Source organism: Catharus ustulatus, chromosome 6 (genome assembly GCF_009819885.2).
Source record: "Catharus ustulatus isolate bCatUst1 chromosome 6, bCatUst1.pri.v2, whole genome shotgun sequence".
NCBI classification, from domain to species: domain Eukaryota; kingdom Metazoa; phylum Chordata; class Aves; order Passeriformes; family Turdidae; genus Catharus; species Catharus ustulatus.
In genome coordinates, this window is record NC_046226.1 from 3,626,383 (window position 1) to 3,646,144 (window position 19,762).

A 19,762-nucleotide genomic window follows, 5' to 3' on the forward strand; every position below is an offset into this window, starting at 1 on the left:
CATTTTTTACAATGAGTGCTGTTGTGTCTGGCTTCTGAACACAGTGTGACCATGAAGTTCTCTGAGGCCACCTTGTTAGCTTCTCAAGACTCTTCTCTGCTGGGGCAGCTATGGAGTTGGAAGCCGATGGGCTGCTCCTGGAGGAGGGAGACACTGTTGCCCACTGTTCCCTTCATGCTTTGGTCAGGTTTTCAGGGTGCAGATCTGTCCTGTGCCCTGTTCAGTCCAGGATGGAGTTCTAAGCACTGTAGGGTTCCTGTATAGCTGAAAAACTCCTAAATGATTCCTGGAAAAACCCTACTGATGGGGAGCTCAGGATATGAGCACCTTTTAAGGATGTTCTTGTGCTTTTCCAGATGGAAATGGGTGCATTGCACTTTTTTAGGGGTCACAGACATGTCTGTACATGGCAGTAAATGTCAGTACCAACTCAGCCAGTAGCGAAGCTGAGCTGTCAGTGCTACAGGGCAACAACTCATGCATTTTTTGAATGCAAACTGTTTACTTTTCAAGCCACCTCTCCAAAATGACAGAGTAAAAATGAGCTGTGGTGGACACTAGGGTTAGCCAAGACATGACTGTGGGGATTTCATGCTGCAAAATGTGTCATTGATATTAAAAGGGTTTTGAAAGGAGGGAAAGTTAATAAGGAGAGGAAGGGAAAATATGAGGAGAGCTGCAGGATTAGCTGGTGGTTGTTTCTGCTAGAGGAGAGCTTGCAGTGTACCTGCAGCTGTTTGCTGGCTGTTTAAGTGGAGAGACACCAGGTGACACTAAAAGGTCCATCTGGCCTATTCTGCTCTTTCACAGCAGCCAGAATTTAGGGGTGTTGTATAACTGGCTCTCTGGCCAGGAGTGCATGCTTGTTTTGCACTGGTGTTCAAAACCCTGCATCCCACCCAGTTCCTCCTCTCTCTGTGCTGCTGCCTGCATCTGTTGTCCATCAGCCCTGCAGTCTGGGCTGGCTGGGGCAGGGATTGGCCTGCTGGGCCATGCACAGCCTCTGGCATCCTCAGGCAGTGTGGAGCAGGAGCTGGGCAAGCAGCAGCTGCAGCTCTGGCTGTGCCTGTTACCCCAGGTCTGTCACTCCTGCTCTCCCTTCACCTGCTTTTGTCTCTGCTGAAGAGCTCTGTGGACAGAGGCTGCTCCTCACCACGATGATCCACTGGTGTGGGAGTGAAGACCTGGGGTTTTGCAGGACCTCTCTGCATGTTAATGATGCCCAAAGCCTGCCCTGACAGATGAGAGATCTTCATTAAGTGCAGTGGAGTCTGCATGCAAAATAAGCTCGATTGCTGCCCCTGCTGCATGTTCTGCCTAAGTGGTTGGGTTCACAGGTGATGTAATCCATGGAAATGCTGGCAGTGATGTACCAGCTTTTAACAGAATAAGGACAAAAGGCTTTACTCATGTTTTAGGGATGCTGAATTTCCTGCACAGTCACAAGTAAAACAGTCTCCTTGATGCCATGTGCAACTTCTGTACTAAAGTGAAATGAAAGTCAAATGTAAAGGTGGTTCTCTTCTTGTTAAAATGCTAAAAGACAGCTTTGGAAGTAGAAATTTAATTGAAGCTATTAAATTGCTATACATTGGAGACCTTTATTTAATGGACTTACCTGAAGATCCTTAATGAGTTAAACTGTGAAGGATAATAGAAATGGAGAGTGTAACTAACTATTGAGGTTAGAGATGCTTTACTTCCAACTCTGAATGTGTTAGGCACCTTTTCTAAAAATGTTGGTGTCAATTATTACGAAGCTTTAACCCATCCTATGGACTTATGATTACAGTTTTGGTGGATGAACCTCTTATTCAAGCAACTACTTATATTCCTTTGATGGATAATTCTGACTCAGGCACTTTGGAAAAGCGTGAGCCGGCTGAAGTTGTAAAACACAACGTGAATGAGGGCATCCAGAAGAGCAGTGGCAAGAAACTGAAGAATGAAACAGATAAAGGTGAGGAACTGATAATTCAGTCTGTTTTTGGCATAGCCTGCATCAAACTTTAACAGGGAAGATGTGTGGGGAGGGGGGTCCTCTCTGATGTGATGTGAAGAACGGATTTGAGGAAAACATTTGTGCTGCAGGATGCTCTTCTTGTGTGTGTGCTCATTTCTGCCTTGTCTTTGGCACTGTGGAAAGGGCTCTGTGCCATCTGAATCCTTTCAGCTCTGACTGGGCTTTTGTGTCCCCAGTGAGCCAAGGGGTGATCACAGACCACACAGATGCAGTGGGGGAGTTCAGACATTGCTTACAGGAGTGACTCCAAATCCAGGGCGTTCAGCAGCAGCTCTGGGAGTCTGCTGCAGGCTGGAAGGGCAGCCTGCATGCTCTAGGGCTGTTCATGGAGCTGAGGCTGACCCAGTGCTATACAGAGTGACCTGAAACAGGTTGGCAGTGGAGAGAGTCTGGCGATTTCCAGGGAGACTCTGAATTTTCCCTTCAGTGCAGTAGGAATTGCTTGGGACACGGAAACTTCCTTCATGCTCTCCCACAAATGCCTGGAGTGATTAATGAGCACTGTGTTCCACCCTGAAGCTTTAAATAGGCCCCTGACCATCTCAAAGCCTGACAAACTTACTGAGCCATGAGGTGAGACCTCAAATTTGTGAGCAGCCAGAGAGAAGCCAGGCAGCTGAGCAGTGACACCAGCTCAGGTTTGGGCAGAAGGCTGATTCTTCAGCACTCACTGCATTCTTTGGAACCTCTCTTTTTAGTCTTGTCTTCCAAAATGCCCCCTCAAAATCTTCCTGGCAGCTCCTTAACTGGATTCCCACATTCCTGAGGCTCCTCTTGTGCTCGTGGCTCAGTGGCTGCACGTTACTGTCCTGCAGCATCAAACCCCTCACGTGCAGCCGTCCCTTCTCATTTCCTTGGCACACTGTGACCTTCTCCATGAACTCCTAATTCCCCTGTGTCAGCTGGGATTTGCCCTCCCAATATAGAACTCTTGCCCTGCTCTAATTGTAAGCTCCTTGCATGCAGGGGGAAGGTGTCTGTGCCTTCAGGGAGCACAGGGCTGGCCCAACTGTGATCAGTTCCTGGCTCACTGGGCTGTGGTCTCAGGATTTTGGCATATTCCTGGTAACAGCATCACTGGTGATGTCAGTGCAGCACTGATGTGAGCTGAAGTAAAGACTGAGTTGGATTTAGAGCTGGGAGAGAGTGTGCTAGAATCCCTCAGCACTCTCTGCCCATGCTCTGTCATTCAGTGATTTTGTGCTTGATAATTTCTTTTGGGGCACAGTGTCAGTGCTGCTTCTTTGTTCTTCATTTATTTCTCAGACAGATCCTGGGTTTGATGTGTAACCTGATTTCAGGGGCATGTTTAGCACCTGTGGTGAGAAACCCAGACCTGTCTTCATGATCTATGGGACAAATTCTGACCAAGCATCACTTCTAAGCTTGTACTTTTTAAAATTCTTCCCATCCCTTCACATACTTTTGGGTACTAGTGAATATTTGACAGGGAGATGGGGTGCCTTGTTCTTCTGTTCCTGTTTCCTGGAGTCAGAGGGCCACCTAATGACCTGTCTATGAGCAGCCTGTTTGTGAGCAGTGTTTTTTGTCAGAGAATAGTTCAGTTGAATTGTCTTTCCTTCTGTGTGTCTTTTTAAACACTTGGTCAGCCATTAAAAGGGATCGGATTTATCTTCCTAATGCCGGACTCATCTTGCAGCAGTTCCCTCAATCTAAATTTGGAAGTTAATATTTTTGTCTTCCATATATTGTAATCAAAAATGTGCCAGTTTTTAAATTAATTAACTTGTCATGTGCATATTGCTTGTGCAGCCAGGCTGTCCTCCAAATTGAGAGCTCAGTTTAAATTACTGTCATGATACCCTGGAAAGGACTCTTCAATTTTTCACATTTATGCTATTTTTCTCCTCTAAAATCTGTGTTATGCTTTGTCTTCTTGCTAACAGTACTATAAATGTTACCAACTGTGCAAACAAAGTGGTGGGATTTTCTCTTTTCCCAAAACTATCAGCTGGCAGATTGTTATCGGGTTTAAATTGGAGAGATGTTGTTTTTGCTGAATGTTCATGACCTCTTGCTTCTTGGCATTTCAGACTGGAATTAAATATAATGCATAATGATACCCCATCACATGCTGTTTCAAGGCAAAATAAATAATTCTGTCTGGAGTCCAAAGTAAATAAATCCTCCCTTCTGTGTTGCAGAGAATGCTGAAGTGAAATTCAAGGATTTTGTAACATCCATGAAGAATATGATTTTCTCTGAAGATGAGGCTCGTTGTGTAGTGGAGGTGTTAAAGGAAAAATCTGGTGCAATTCATGATTTCTTGCAAAAGGTGAATGACTGTGGAGTGTGGGGGGAAGACAAAACTTACTGAACAAACAGAAATTGGAAGAGGTGCTGTCAGATGAGCTCTGGCAGTGTTGTGATCTGTCTTTGGAAGACTCTCTCCAGCTGCTCTGTGCTTGCCTTGCATGCAGGAATGAGCTGTCACATCCTTTGTGCTGCCATCTGCCATGCCAGGGGTGGCTCTGGCCACTTGGAAAGAGCAGCATGGCCATGGAGAGACAAGGACTAAAGCAGGAATGCTGCTGCTGCCACAGGGAAGGATGGCTGGTGACTTTTGGGAGTGATCTTTCCCAAATGTGTAAATAATTCAGAACAAGCTGCTCTGGCTATGGCACTTGATCAGCTAATTGTGTGTTTTGCAAGTCTGTACAATGTTTGAGTTCTTTGGATATTTTTCATAGGATTGTAGGGCAGTTCAGGATTGGAAGGGACCTCAGGGGGAGTCCAGCCTCCTGCTTGAAGCAGGACCAGCTCTGAGATCAGGCCACACTGCTCAAGGCTTTGCCCAGTCTGGATATCTTGAAGCCTTCAGAGAATGGGACTGTAAAACCCCTCTGGGCAACCTGTACCAGTGCTTGGCAGTTCTTTTTAATGCTTGTAGTCAAGAGAGAAGTGAATGGTGTCCAGCAATATCTTATCAGTACAGAATCACACAAATCCTTGGGGTTGGAAGGGAGCTCTGGAGACCATCCCCAGTCCAAGCCCCTTGCCAAGGCAGGGGCACCTGGAGCAGGTGACACAGGAATGTGTCCAGGTGGATTTGGAATGTCTCCAGAGAGGGAACTCCACCCCTTCCCTGGGCAGCTGTTCCAGGTCTCTGCCATCCTCCAGGGAGAGCAGCTCTTCCTCATGTTGAGGTGAAATTTATATTTTAGTTTGTGGCCATTGCTCCTTGTCCTGTTGCTGGGCACACACCTACTCCTCCCTGCCATGACTCACTGTGGGTGTCACTTTGTGCTGGTCACATCCTGTGTGTCACACTTGGGCTCCTGCAATCCTGCAGACAGGGTACCAGAGCAGAAATGCAGAACTGGCTATGTGTCAGTCCAGTTAATGCAATATATCAACATAACAACACAGTTTGGGCTGGGAGGGGCTTCAGGGGGCTGTGCAGCCCAGCTGGCTGCTCAGAGCAGATCCACCACTGAATTCTCAGCAAATTGCTCAGGGATTTGTCCATTTGCATCTTGAAAACTTCCAAGGACAAAACCCAGTAGTGCCACCCTTGGAATGGTGTTGCCTGTTGGAGCAGGCACCCTGCTTGCTGTGGTTTTTTTCTTTTAAAGGAAGGTTTGGTGTTAAAGCTGAATCTTTAGGATGAAAACAAATTCCTGGTTTTGTATACAACAAAAAAAATGTAGGTTTCTGTAGGTGGAAGTGTGAATTGTGTTCTCTCTGTAGCTCATACAAGTCACTGACAGTGTTTGTACTGCAGGCGTGCACATTGCCACTAAAGGAGAATTTCCTAACAAATTCAGGGTCCATTTGAGTGAAGTCCAGGTAGTCCTGTTTCCTCCTCAAAGCAATGCCAGGTCAGCACAGGCTGCTCAGGGCTTTATCCAACCTGGGCTTGAAACCTTTGAGGGTTGAGTCTGCACAACCACTCTGAGCAACCATCACACTTCACTGAGCCAAACCTGAGCACAGACACATAGAATTTGTGCTCTTTATTACATTTATTCATTTGTAGGACCAGTATGCAAGTAGCAGGACCATGGGGATTGTTCCTTTAGGTCTATTCCCTGGAGTATCTCTGAAATTTTGTCAGTGTGCCAACAGAAATGTAATTACATCAGCTAGAGGCTCTCCTGGGAAGTGGAAGGAGACACCAGATCAGTGTTTCCTTTTCCCTTTGTGGTGAGATATTTCAAGCAATTACATTTTTTTTTATTTTACCTGCTCTGAGCATGGGCTGGACCAGCTGATCTTGGGAGTCCTTCCAACCACAATTATTGACTGATTCAGCATCTCTGCATCTTTTCCCATTATTTCTCTTAATGGCTGTTCTTTATTTTCCCCTGCTCTCTTCCAGTGGGAAGCACCCTAAGAGCCCATTTACCCTCTTAATTGGTTTCCATGCTTTGAAAATGCATTTCTTTGCCTGGTGAAATGGGATCCATTAGCAGCAGAACTGGGTACCAGTGGTTGCCAGGTGCACTGTGCTGATGGAAAATTTGGGGGCAGGAGGGGTTGTTTCCTCCTCTCAGGTTTGCTCTGCTGCCTTTTTAGTGTGCTATGCCACTACTTGTGGTTATTTTTATGTCATCCTGCTGCAGGCCAGCAAGGCTGAGACAGCTGCAGCTCTGCACCAGCTCCAGGACAAGGAGAAGATGCTGTCAGCAATGAAGGAGGAGGCAGCTGTTGCAAAGGAGCAGTGCAAGCAGCTCTCCCAGGTAAATATTGAGGTGTTCATGGGCATAGAGAGGAGCAGGGGTTTGTAAGACTAGCAGGCAGCAAATGCTGGTTTACTGAGCTTTGTATTAGCCAAAAGGTAGAATATTTTTATTGAAAAAGCTATGTTTGGTTTTACAATGTATTTATGCAGTCACTTTCCAGTAGTTTTTCAGGGAGTTCATTTACTGAGACTTGCAAGCTGAGCCTGTTTTTCTTTTCAAATGGTTACTTTAAAAGCACTTCCTTCAGCATTGTGAGACTGTTCTGGGGATACTAATATTAAATGTCTTTCCTGCATCAGTTTTAATTTGGTCCATGTTGTAGCATTCACATGCCTGTGTGCTTCTAGGCACAGCAGTCATTGGTTTTCTTCAAGAAGGAAGATACAGAAAGTGCAGACTGCCTGCTTAGCCCCTGGAGGTGCAGCTCTGATTGCTTTGGACTTAGAGGGATGCTGATGCATCACTGTCAAAACTAGTTGATGAAAATTTACTTTTTTATGAACGTTTCAGAGGAAAACAGAGTAGACCAAATAATAAGGCAGATATGGACTGAATTTTGGAGTCTTGGGAGATAGATTTGTGTGTTTTGGCTGGTCTGGAAACATATGAGCATTGGACTTGGGAAGGTCACATTGTGGGACATAATTTGGGCACAGATTTGGGTGGCCAAAGGTGGGGACAGAGTGGCCAGAGGATGCAGGAGTTGGGAGCCTTGGGAGATGAGAAGGAAAGAAGGGATTGGGTGTTGTGTGTGCTCCTGGCAGGGCACGAGTGTTTTCAAGTGGGATCAAGAGGTTTGGGATAGTCAGTGTGTAATACAGGGAGAAGGGACTTGTGTTTGGAGGGAAAAAAGAAACTGGCTCAGGACTGCAGAATCAAATTGATAAGGGGGATCTGCTGCTGGAGGAGCAGAGGGAATGGATGAAGGAATCTGAGTGTGGGAAATGCAGATGTGGTTGGGGAAAAAACATCTACAAAGGAGAGGCAGGAGCTGTAGAGAGGTGGGAGTCGTCAGGGGTTTTTCCCATCTGAATTGGGGAAGGGAAAAACTTGGAGAAAATGGATAAAAGCAAAATTGCTGCAATGCTGAAGTATCAGGGTAAACAAGGGATAAAGCTCAGCTTGACTGATAAAAGCTCTTATCTTCCAGTTAATGTGTTTCTCTGAAAGCACTGTCAAACCTAAAGGTGCTTTAAGGTGCAGAAGGATTCCTGCAGGGATCTTGATAAGATAATACCTGGAGATGATAAATGGGAGCAAGAGCTGAGTACCTCAAGACTCAGAGGTATTTGGCAAAACATAAACTAGGGAAGAGTTCATCCTTCCAGGATCTCTGGTTCTGCCCTGACAGGGTAGCTGGATTACTGAGAACTATAAGTAAATGGTGGGTTTGGTGTAGGGACAGAGAAAGCTGCAGTGTGTCCTGGTGCCCTTATTTTAAATACATCTTAGTTAAATGAAACATGGAGAAAGATTTGTTTCGAGCTGTCTGTATTGTATTTGCAGAAGTTTGATCTACAAGACAGAGTAGCTTTTATTTAAACTAAAAGGTGAAAAAGACTGTAATTACTCCAAAGAGATGGAGGGTATTCAGGCTAATAATTTAGAGCACTTAAATTGTGTCAGGGCTCCCTGGCAGTGTCAGGAGCTGTGTGGCTGGAAACACCTGAAGCTCGGGTGGTACAAATTCCTATTTGTGTGATGGGAGCTGCTGAAAGCTGCACTTAATGTTTCTGCTTACTACAGCAAGTGCATTTATATTGCAGAGGAGCAGCTCTGTGCATTTCTCAGGTGTCTGGGTTGAATTACTGGCTAATAAAAGATTAAAAAGCAATGTGTATTTTCATCTGAAAGCTATAATGTGGCATCATGCTGGTGGGATTCAGGGGTTCTCTGGCCTTTGTAGTGCACTAATAGCCCATCTCCTGTGGCAGAGCTGTTGGTTTGCAAGCTGCTACAAAGCAATTATTCTGCTCTAAAGTGCTCTGTTTTGCCATGGTGCTTTACCTGTGTTCTTCAATTTTGCTAAACTTGGGATGAAAATCTAAGTGATATCTGTGGTTTTAGTTGTTAGGGCTCTGATTTGGCCAGACTTGATAGGAATATGACTCCCATCTCTTCTGAGACAATGCAAGATCAGTGTTTAAATTGGCAAACTTTTAAATAAAATTTAAGTTTAAAGGATCAGGGTAAGGTTTGGAAGTTTGGTCTGATTCTGTAAATTTGCTGAACAAAGATTTGATGCTGACTTTGATTTGATGCACACTTGCTGTATTTTTAATTATCTTGGAGACTCTTATCCTTTGGAAAGCAGCAGTGGGTGACTTGTTTCCCTTTTGCTGTCATTCCCACCCCAGGAGCTGGTTGCAGAGAAGGAGAGGAATGGTTTGGTCACGACCAAGCTGCGCGAGCGCATCAACGCGCTGGAGAAGGAGCACGGCACCTTCCAGAGCAAAATACACGTCAGCTACCAAGAGTCTCAGCAGATGAAAATGAAGGTAAATGCTTTGCCAAAACTGCTGGAGTTATGCTCATGCACAAGCAGATGGGTGCTGAGGAATCTCTGCAAAACTCTGGGCAGCTTCCTGATTTATGGGAAGTTCTCACAGGTGATTTTTGCGGTGTGTAAAGCCTGGTGCTGACCAGGCAGCTGCTCCCTGATCTAGTTACTTTTCCTTCCTGGTGTTCTGCTAAATGTTATTCAATTAAAGGGTAAAGTCTAATTGAAATACTCAGCTTAAGGGAGCCACTAATGCTGATGATCATTTACAGATAAATGTCTCTGAGATTATAGTACAGAGTGACAACATAGCATAATGCACATGAAATATCATTGCCTGAGGGAGTGCTTTGCTGGAAATATTTGAGGAGCAGCCACTTGTATTTTTTTAAGACCCTTGTTACTTTCTATTTTAGTTGCTTTATGGAGTGACCTTAGAAGGGTTTGTTTAATCAGATTTAAAAGTTTTACTTAAATTTTTGTAAGGAAAAATGTTTATATTTCACTCTAGTCATTCTTCCCTCTATGGACAGCACAGCATCAAGCCCAATATATGAACTTCCCAACTTCAAAATTGTATCTTCTGTCTTTGCAGAGTAGCATCTCTGCAGTTTTGGAGCAAAGTTCCTTGGAACCTGTGTAAATAACTGGACAAGGAGAGGGTCTTGCTGCTCTCTAGGGAAATGCAAAAGATCCAGGGCTCTGGTCCTGCTCCCTCTGCTGATGTGCTGCAGCATGGCAGAGGAGCTGGAAATGGTCACAGCTTCCAGTTGGGTGGGGTTTGTGCCCCTGCTTCTCTTGGGATCTTGTTGGCATTAAAAAGCAAAACAGGCAAGGAGAAGAACCCCCCAATAAATGTCTAAGGCCCAGCTTGTTGTGTTTGGTGGGGCAGAACTGGAGGTGGTTGCTCTGTGCTGCTGGGTTGTTACACAAATATTTCTTTGGATTTTCTAATGTAGAAATGCTCACTGATGAATCATCCACTTGATGAAACTGGATTTTGGAATGGTGTCAGCCATATCTACAAATTGGCACTGATAAAGGAAGAGTGTTGTGTGTGCTTGAGGATTTTCACAGCAGACTTTTGGGCTCCAAGACCAGCTCTGCTGTGTCTGCATATGCAAAGTCCATTTTTTCTCTTTGAATCCTGTGTTTTGATTTTATTCACACCATTCTGAACCTTGGGTTATCAGGGCTCCTTTCTCCCTCAGCTTCGGAATCTTGCTGAAAATCAGAATATTAGATGAGGACCAGCCTTTTGCAGTTTGCATGCTGTAATCTGTGTATTGTTAGTTATTTGTTACTTTTCCTGGTTTATTCAAAGGAACAGCAAACAAGGATTATCTAATGATAATTCACAGCATGTTTGTTTTATTTCCCTTTGGAAAAGTAATATATTGGTATCCAGTTATTGATGGATATCTCAGGTTATGTAGCTGAGCAATTGGTATTCAGAGTAACATTTATGTAGTCTTTTAAGCAATAAAAAAGGTTGCCTGGATAAATAGGTTGATGCACTGATATAAAAGGAAACCTGTGCTTTGATTTGAGCATGAGGGTCTCAGTAGCACAGTTTAATTTAAGAATTGGTGTGTGAGGAAGGAAAAAAGCTCCCCCCCTCCCAAAAAATCCACTTAGTTTTATTTGCTGAAACTACTGTGATATCTTACCTACTTCTACAAGCTTTTTTTTTGGTATTATTGCTTCTTAGCTTAATCTTTTACGGAATTGATCTTTCTTTTCCCATCAGTTCCAGCAGCTCCGTGAGCAGATGGAGGCAGAAATAAGCCACCTGAAGCAGGAAAATGGTATCCTGAGAGATGCTGTCAGCACTTCCACCAATCAAATGGAGAGCAAGTATGTTGGCAGCTATTTGGAGCTCTGTGTGTTTTTGAACCTCCCCTGAAGAGTTGTTCTGGCTTGATTCTTTTGTTTCCAAGTCCTTGGTTGTCTCTGAATTAGTGGTTAGGTTAGGAACACAAATATTTTGGGCTGGACAGGTAGCTGGTGGTGTTTGCATTGAGTCAGGGCTTTCAGAACAAATAATCACAGTAATTTCACGATTATAAGCCACACCATTTTGAATAAAATTTTGGTCTGAACCCAGAAGTGCAGCTTATAGTCAGGTGCAGCTTATATATGGACAAAGAATGAAAAGTTGCTGTTTTAGTTTGGAGGACAGGTGTCTGCTGAGAAAGGCAGGAGCTTCTCTTTGAAATGGAGAATGTAAACCCCCTCCCTCCAAATTATTATAATTTTGAAATCAAGGGGCTTTCAGGCAAAGATATGGGAATTAGGAATAACAGTTCTTTACTAGGGAAATTAAAATAGAAATACAGCACTACAAAGAAACAAACCCCAAACCCTGACACAGTCAGAGTACAACCTGACACCCATCAGGCAGGGTGTTGGCAGCAGTCCCATTCCATGGTGGCTGCATCCTCCTGCAGTGACAGATGTGGCTCAGTTGGAGCAGTGCTCCTGTACAAGGTGCAGTTTCCCTCCGGAGCTCCAGTGGGGATGTGGAGAAATCCGGTTTTCCTCTGGAGTCCAGTGGAGAAAGGGGCTCCCTTAGTGTCCCAAAACCTCTGTTTTTATCTTGGTAAGAAATGTTGGGCTCTTCCCCCTGGCTGGAGCAACTCCCAATGGGATGCAGTAATTTTATCAGTCCCACAGTGGGACTCAATGGCCATGAGCAGAAAATGACTGGCTGGAGGAAGGATGGGTTGTGAAAAGATAAAGAACAACGCCCTGCCTGGTTTCAATGGATGGCCCATTAGCAGAATATCTCCCACAGAGATCAGGATCACTGCCCCCACCCTCAACAGATGGTGATAGAACAGATACCTTTTATCACACTCTGTATTGTAACCCATGACAGTTGCTGACACCCGGATGTGCGGCTTATAATTGTGAAATTACTGTAGTACTTTTTTTCAACTTGAAGCCTGAGCTTTTAGACTGTGGTGCTGAGGCTTTAAGAGGAAGAAGTGCAGCAGTGCTCAGTCACCTCTGGTGTTTTTGGCAGGGTGTTTATTCTTCCCCTGGGGCTTTAGGAGAGATGCTGGTTGTGGCCTCTTGGGAGAACAGCAGCTCTAAACTTACAGTATCAATACCCTGCAGTTACTGGGACTGCTGGGGTGGCACTTGGATTTATCTGCTGGTGGTGCAGATGTTTGGAGAAACAAAAATGATCTTTTGTGAGTTATGACTTGGGCTGCCCCTGGGCTGGCAGGGAGGACTTTGTGCATTGTGCAGGTAAAAGCTGAGCACCCTGATTAAGGTGGGTAGAAGACAAAACTGACACAATGTCCTCTCTCAGATATTTGTTACTGAATGTACAGTGCTCAGAGAAGGGTGTGGAACCTTTCAGGTGTCCTGTTCATTTAAATGAAGCATCATTCTCTTTCAGACAGTTATCCTGAAAAAGCTTTAATTCAAGCAAACTTGAGGTAAAAATGAAATGCTTTTTACTTGCTTAGGTACAAAGAGGAACCTCTTAAAATTCTTCCCTTGGGCTGAACAAATGCATCTTCTCTCCCAGCTGAGAAAGTGCATCAGATACCTCCATAAGTTAATAGTCAGGTCAAGGCCAGAAGGCAACAAATAGTCTGAAGAAATGTGTGCAGTTAGTAGTCCTGGAGGAATTGTCCTCAGCGAGCCTGAGATCAATAATCCTTCATGGGAAGAGGAAAAAAATGTGAATTTTGATGTGAGGCCTTTCCTTATGCTGAGCCTCTTTAGTTTACATCAGCCTGCCCAAATCTTGCCAGTCAGCTTCAGACCTCTTCAAGGAGCTGGTGCTTGTGACTTTTGTTCCTTTTTTTGTTCTTTTTGTTTTGTTTGCTGACCTTTTGTTCCTTACCCTGCCTTGTGGCTCCTGAGTTGTGCTGATGACCATGGGTGATGATTTTGCTGCTACGGCCAGGAATCCCTGACCCTCATCCCTTTCCTAGGATAAAACAGAGGGGGAAAACCCATCTTTGGTTGCAAATGTAGGACTTGGTGTTGACATTTGAGTGGCAAACCCCTGTGGAAATGTTGTGTTTGCAGGCAGTCTGCCGAGCTGAACAAGCTGCGCCAGGACTACGCGAGGCTGATGAACGAGCTGGGGGAGAAGAGCAGCAAACTGCAGCAAGAGGAGCTCCAGAAGAAAAATGCAGAGCAGGCAGTGGCTCAGCTCAAGGTGCCTGGGGTTTTCTCTGCCTGTCAGGTTGTGCTCAGGGTTTTATCTGAGCCAGGACGTGAGGGAATTGCTTTAGCTGCTTGTTTCAGATGGGCTCAGCCAGCCTGGGGGTTGTTGAATGTTTTTATTCAGTGCACTGGGGTTTGAGTGATTACAGACCTCCCTGGGAAGTGGAACTTACCTTCCAGGTAAATATCTTTTCAACATCACCAGTTAAGCTTTTTACTTTGCTTTCTGTGAGAGTACAATTCCAACAGGAGTTGATACTTCAAAACCATTCATCCAGATGGCACTGGCCTTGTGTGGTTTTTATTTGAAGCTACATGCTTTTGCTTAATTTTAAAAATAAATACACTTTTTAAGGAGTTAAAATACAAGTGGACAGGCTTCTGGATGAATCTATTTTTGTTTCTTTGGAAGAAAAAATATTGTTCTTTTTTTTCTTTTTTTTTTGAGAAGAGAAAGTGTTTTCAGGCGAGAATGTCAATCCAGAGCTCATGATTTCTTTAATATTTGCAATTAAATCTCACATACCAGAAGTTCTCCCTGTCTTTTACCCTGGCAGGTGGAGAATTGCTATCTAGAGTTGAGATGTTTTAATTACTGAATGCAGATTTATGTGATGCTTGGCTGGTCTGGCTTCTGGTGTTAATTCTGAGCTATCAGGGCAAAGATGCTACATTTTCATATTACAGAAACCATTCTGTTAAGAGTCTATAATGAAATCCAGTTCACAATTTGCCTTTCAAATTAATAGGCTAAACTAGTCTAGGAGGAGGATTACAGAACACTCTGTCTCTCTGATGTGCCCTAATGGAAGCAAGAAACAATTTCACTTTATTGCCATATGTTTTGGGACTAGCACAGAGGAGATGCACTCTGAATGCTTCAAAAATAAATTAAAGGTTAGACTTCTCATCAACTCTTTCTTCAATGTGAAGGTCCAGCAGCAGGAAGCAGAGAGAAGATGGGAAGAAATCCAGGCTTATCTCAGGAAAAGAACAGCAGAACATGAAGCAGCACAACAAGGCATGTATCACAAAATTCCCAAATAATGCTTACTGCAGTGAACTGGCTGTTGCCATTTGTAAAATAAAGGGCATTATTGAGTAAAAGTCTTAAATAAAACTTAGGTGAAGCCAGCCCTGCTTCAGCACCCTGGGAAAAGTGTTTTGGGGTCCCAGGTAGTCTGGATGCTGATGGAGAGCTGAACCTTGTTGGAGCCTCCCCTTTTACAGTGAAAATGATTTCCCCTAAAGTTAAATATTGACTTCTGAATTAAAATCCTGACATTTCTGCTACAGATGTGCAGAATAAGCTTGTGGCCAAAGACAATGAAATCCAGAGCTTGCACAGTAAACTTACTGATACAATGGTGTCAAAACAGCAGCTGGAGCAGAGGATGCTGCAGTTATTGGAGGCTGAGCAAAAGAGAGCTACTGAGGAGGACTCCATGCAAATGCAAGTGCAGGTAGTGTTCCTGAAGTGTTTTAAGGGCTTGGGGTTTTTCCTTTCACCTTGTGTCTGTGGAAACACAGAAATATCCCTGAAATGCTGCTTTAGTAAAGCTTTCCCACTGAATAAAGGATGGAAAAGCCTTGCTTATGAAGTGAGACCTTGTGTGTGGTGCTTTGAGGAGGTGTGGGGCCACTTGGGGCAAGTCAGGAAAAGGTGCTGACCCCATTTCCCAAGGTGTGAAATGCTCCATGGTGTGGGGAACACCCTGGGAGAGCAGCCATGACCCTTTGATGTTTGTGTGATCTCCCTCCTGCTGGCATCAGGTGCTGAGAGGCAGCCTGGACACAACTCTTGAGGGCTTCAGGGAAACCAAATGGATTATGGTGGAGCAGGGAATGTTTTGCCTTGGTACAGAACAGGTTCTGGTGCTTCCACTCCAACTGGTTGGTTATAGTGGGGAGAAAAAGCCAGCATCTTTTGTAAAGTGTCTGACATGTAAATGCTGAACTGTTCTTACTAACATAATCATGGCTAAAAGCTAATCCTAGCAAAAGTGGAGTAGCTGCAGATCTCAGCCTGCTTTTCTTTCTGTGCTCTCTTACAAGGAGCTGATAGAGCAGAATGATGCTTTGAATGCTCAGCTTCAGAAGTTTCATTCACAAATGGCAGCCCAGGTACAGCATGTTCTCAGACTTTCTTTTGTAGTCATGACTTGTGAACTTTCATTAAAAGTAAGGCTTTTTCTAGCTGGGTATGAGATGTAATGCTGAAAGCACAGTCTTGTTCTCATCCTCTTTTCTAATGTTCCTTAAACTGTTGTAAAACTTCAAGCTTCTTTTTTTTGAGGGGGAAAATTCCACTTATTTCCTCCCATAGTGACTTTCATTTGTAACTAAAGGGTATAGTACCTTTTCCAAGGGTTTTTTTCCTGTAGCTTTGCATGTCTACAATTCTGTCTTGTGGTTCTTTTGGTCTTTCTGCAGTTTTCCTGTGAAGCACCTGATTGTGATTTTTCCCTTGTGGTAGCTCCTGTATCAAGCTGTCTGTTCATTTTAGTGCTGATTTCTGTGCAGAAGCAAAAAAAAAAAAAAAATTACACCAAAACCCCACTAAACCTGAACAATGCCTTTCTCAGTTATTTTAATCCTTTAAATTTTGGTTTGGCTAGTTTATTAGAGACATTATTTCTGTTATAAACACTGTGTAAAGCTTTGAGATAACTGGAGTTACCTCCATGTAGGGGAAGGTCACAGAAATCAGCTCAGAAAGGCTTTGGGGGCACAAGTGGAGAGTGTTCCTATGCAGTTGGGTGCTGCCTTCTTTTAATCATGGATGTGCTTGGTGGAATTTGATTAAATTTGACATCAGGCTGGAAATCTGGCTTTGCTTGAAGTGCTTTAACCCATTGGGTGGGGAGAGTAGTGAGGGAAGAGCCACTCTAGATTTACAGCATCTTCATGGCCTGCTCCTCTCATCCCTTTAAGGGCTTCAGAAATAAATTCCAAGGGAAATTTTACTTTTTAGCTCTGAGTTACACAGGGAGGGTGTTGGAGGTGTGTGCTTTCCCCAGTAATTTCAACTGGCCATGAAAATTCAGGGATGCTTGTCCACCATGGACAGTGGGTGTTAAAATGACACTTTGGAGAAGTGAGTTGGGGCTGTATTTTGCTCTGGGTATCAGGGGGGATGAAACTCTTTTAGTTATTAAGAGGGACTGGAATTGTGAACATGGAAGTTCTGCCACAGTCTGCAGAGATCCCTTGAGGCTTTCAAAACCAGTGTGGTGGCTCTCTCTTGCCCTGTTGTGTGTGACAGCTTAAGGACAGGCTTTTTCCAGAGGGAAAAATGCCACTTGCTGATGATTTTGTGGTGCTGTTACTGTGCAGGGTTTTTTTTCTTTTTTTTTTTTTTTCAGTTTGTTTGTTTTTTAATGTGTTTGTCATCTGAATATCCCATAAAACACTTAGTTCCTGGGAGGGAGGTGCTAGTGAACCTCATGGCTTGTTTGAACCCAATGAAGGGCAAATAATAGGGGTCTTTTTTTTCCCTTCATGTTGTATCAGAACAGAGGGGAAGGGACATTGGTATGTGCTGGTATTCCTTCAGTGTTCATTAGCCAGGAAATAGTTGGAAGCATCCTGTGCCAGTTTAAAATAACCAGACAAATGCTATTCCTGGCTCAGTGTAGATGAGGATTCTTTGACTTGCTTTACTTCCAGTTATTTGTTTGGCTTTTTTTTTTCTTTCCCTCCTGCAGACTTCAGCTTCAGTCCTGGCAGAAGAACTTCACAAAGTGTGAGCATCCATTTCCTCTGGGATTTGGGAGGTGTTGCTGGCTTTCAGTGCCTGCCACCTTCCCTCCACTCACGTGCAGAGCGTACGGGAGGGACTGCTGAAGGAAATGTTGCTGTCTGTGCTTTTAACTTCTCATGAGATCAACTGGGGAGCTGGGAAACGGCTTCCTACGGATTTCCCTTCCGTGTCTGGCCTCAGGTTTGGAGTCTGCTGTAGCTCTGAGCTGCAGAGAAAGCAGCATCTCCTCTGTTGTTTGTCCCTGCCTGTGTGCAGGGTCAGTGCAGCGTGCAGGAATGTGCGTGACCGTGAGAATTGTTATTATTTGGGCTGTGGGGCTGTGCCAGGAGGTTTCTCCCTCTGGGAGATGGGGTGGTAGCTGTGTTTCAGAGCTAGGGAATGTCTCATAAATTTTTTGGCAAGCAGACAGCATTTAAAATGGAAAAGCTTTTGGACCCAAAGTGTGCAGTAAGCAGGATTTGGAGCAGGAGCTGGACTAAAGGACCAGGGTGTATTTTGGGTTTAGCCTGGTGCTTCCATCCACATCTTCTGTACTGAGCTGTCACTGTTCCTCTCTTGTGCAGGATTGCAGAGAAGGACAAACAGATCAAGCAGATGGAGGATTCATTAGGCAATGAACGTGCCAACTTAACCAGCAAGGAGGAAGAGCTCAAGGTATAATAAAAGTCTGTGCAGGTGCCAGCTGATCCAGGGAGAGGCTCACTGGCTGCATGTACAGAATGGAACTCCCAAGACTGCTGTCTTTGGGTCTAGAGACCACCTTTCCAGCTACAAGTCTGCTCTTCTAGGCAGGGCCAATGATAGATGCTGGGAAGGCTGTTGATAAGGAAACTTGAGGATTTTCCTTCAAAAAAATCCCCTGAAATTTCACCCTGGAGAGTGAAAGACCATCTGTGTATGAACTGCAAATACATTTCTTTTTTTCCTCCCTTCAGGTCTTACAGAACATGAACCTCTCCCTGAAATCAGAAGTACAGAAGTTACAGGCTCTGACAAATGAACAGGTAAAGCAGTTTGTTTTGATTTTCCTCCATTCCCAGTACCTGTTCTGTCATAAATGCAAATGCAGATCTGTTGGCTTTAAGCAAGCTCTGCTTAAGCACATTAATGGTGTGAGGCTTCCGGATTGGGCTAATATCTGATTCCCTGCAGTTCTTAGAGCTGCTGGGAGTCCTAATTCTCCCCCTCCTTCACCAGCAAAGTCTTGTACTTGGATATCCAAGTTACTGAAGCATTTTGCTTGGTTGGTTTAGATTTTCAGGTGTAGAGTGCTGAACACTTCACAGGAGTGCACACAGCTGTCTGTGAATATTCAGGCCTGGATTTGCATACAAGAGTCATAAACAACCCCCCAAAAAATCCCCAAAGCCCACAGCTCCCCCCTGCCTCACCACAGAGATGTTTTTAGAGCCAAACAAACTGCTGGCCCTGTGTTGCTGCTATGTGGCCTGTTCATTACAGAAGTGGAAATGAAGTGTTTAATTAGAGATAATCCCAGTTGTCAAATGAATCTCCTGGAGATCGTCTTCCCTTTGTGTAATTGCATGCTTGTAGATTGGTGGTGTTAAAGTGCATGAAGACAAGCTTACCCCTTTCACTCTTGATTTCAGTCATGTGATGGGAGGCCAAATGACTTGTTCTAGCTTTTTAATATTGTGGAATGAAAGGTTGATTGAATCATGTGATGTGTCCTAAGTCTGTGTTAATCCTCTTTATATCTAGGCTGCTGCTGCACATGAGCTGGAAAGGATGCAGAAAAGGTAAATAGCTCTGGGATTTGATAAACAATGTTTATCAGTCCTTTATGTTCTTTTCAATGATGCTTTTTGTAAGGCTTGGATGGGGAAACATGTTTAACTGTTCTGCTGTGTCTCAGCATTCACATAAAGGATGACAAAATAAGAACTCTTGAAGATCAGCTGCGAGAAGAACTCACTCAGATTTCAAACACAAAAGAAGAATTCAAGGTAAGATCCAAAACAGGTGTTTTTGGGCTTGTTTTCAGTAAGTTTTCCAGTCTCCAGAGGTTGTGGAGCAACTGTAGAACAGTGAAATAAAACTGACTTTTGAGTGCTTATATAAATTAGAGTATTGTGCTTGTAAGGCAGGAGCAATGTGGGATGTCACAGTAGTAACAGCAGAGTGAGAGGTGGGACAGCACAAGTTAAATGCAGTGTCTGCAGTTGTGGAGAGAAAGGGCTTTGAATTCTGCAAGAGGAGGTTGTACAGTAAAAACTGTTGTGATTTCCCTGCATTCCACCTGCAAATGTGCCTTTCAAGGCCTGGGTGCTTTTGTTTGGAGCTTTATTGCTCAGATTATCATGCCAAGCCTCTGTTTTCTGTCAGGCAAATGTAAAAATGCTTATTTTAACTCTGCCTTTTCCCCACATTCTCCTCATAAGGCTGCAGCTAAACTGCTGAAGCTTTTGTTCTGACATCTGGGGTCTGCACAGCAAAGCTGCTGGTTGTTCCTGGGTGGTGTGTGCAGACAGCAGCTTAATTCCTCCTTGCCCTCTGCCACCTTGGCCTTTTTCTTCTGAGCTTGGGCTGTTAGAAACAGCCCTGCTTCCCAAGAG

At 44.2% G+C, this 19,762-nt stretch overlaps 1 protein-coding gene across 11 annotated transcripts in view; it reads left to right on the plus strand.

The window, feature by feature from the left end:
• The window catches only part of KTN1 (kinectin 1), a 74,105-nt gene that overhangs the window by 25,114 nt on the left and 29,229 nt on the right, over window positions 1–19,762 (plus strand). For 9 of the 11 annotated variants that reach the window (XM_033062641.2, XM_042779388.1, XM_042779390.1 and 6 more), the window contains exons 4-17: window positions 1,793–1,960; window positions 4,189–4,319; window positions 6,610–6,726; window positions 9,087–9,227; window positions 10,980–11,086; window positions 13,283–13,415; window positions 14,357–14,444; window positions 14,720–14,886; window positions 15,479–15,547; window positions 17,131–17,168; window positions 17,750–17,840; window positions 18,122–18,190; window positions 18,909–18,946; window positions 19,063–19,153. In XM_033062641.2, coding sequence (XP_032918532.1) covers window positions 1,793–1,960; window positions 4,189–4,319; window positions 6,610–6,726; window positions 9,087–9,227; window positions 10,980–11,086; window positions 13,283–13,415; window positions 14,357–14,444; window positions 14,720–14,886; window positions 15,479–15,547; window positions 17,131–17,168; window positions 17,750–17,840; window positions 18,122–18,190; window positions 18,909–18,946; window positions 19,063–19,153 — 1,448 coding nt within the window. The remainder of the gene's footprint in view (window positions 1–1,792; window positions 1,961–4,188; window positions 4,320–6,609; window positions 6,727–9,086; window positions 9,228–10,979; window positions 11,087–13,282; window positions 13,416–14,356; window positions 14,445–14,719; window positions 14,887–15,478; window positions 15,548–17,130; window positions 17,169–17,749; window positions 17,841–18,121; window positions 18,191–18,908; window positions 18,947–19,062; window positions 19,154–19,762) is intronic. The other 2 variants (XM_033062643.2, XM_033062645.2) reach the window with 2 other exon arrangements.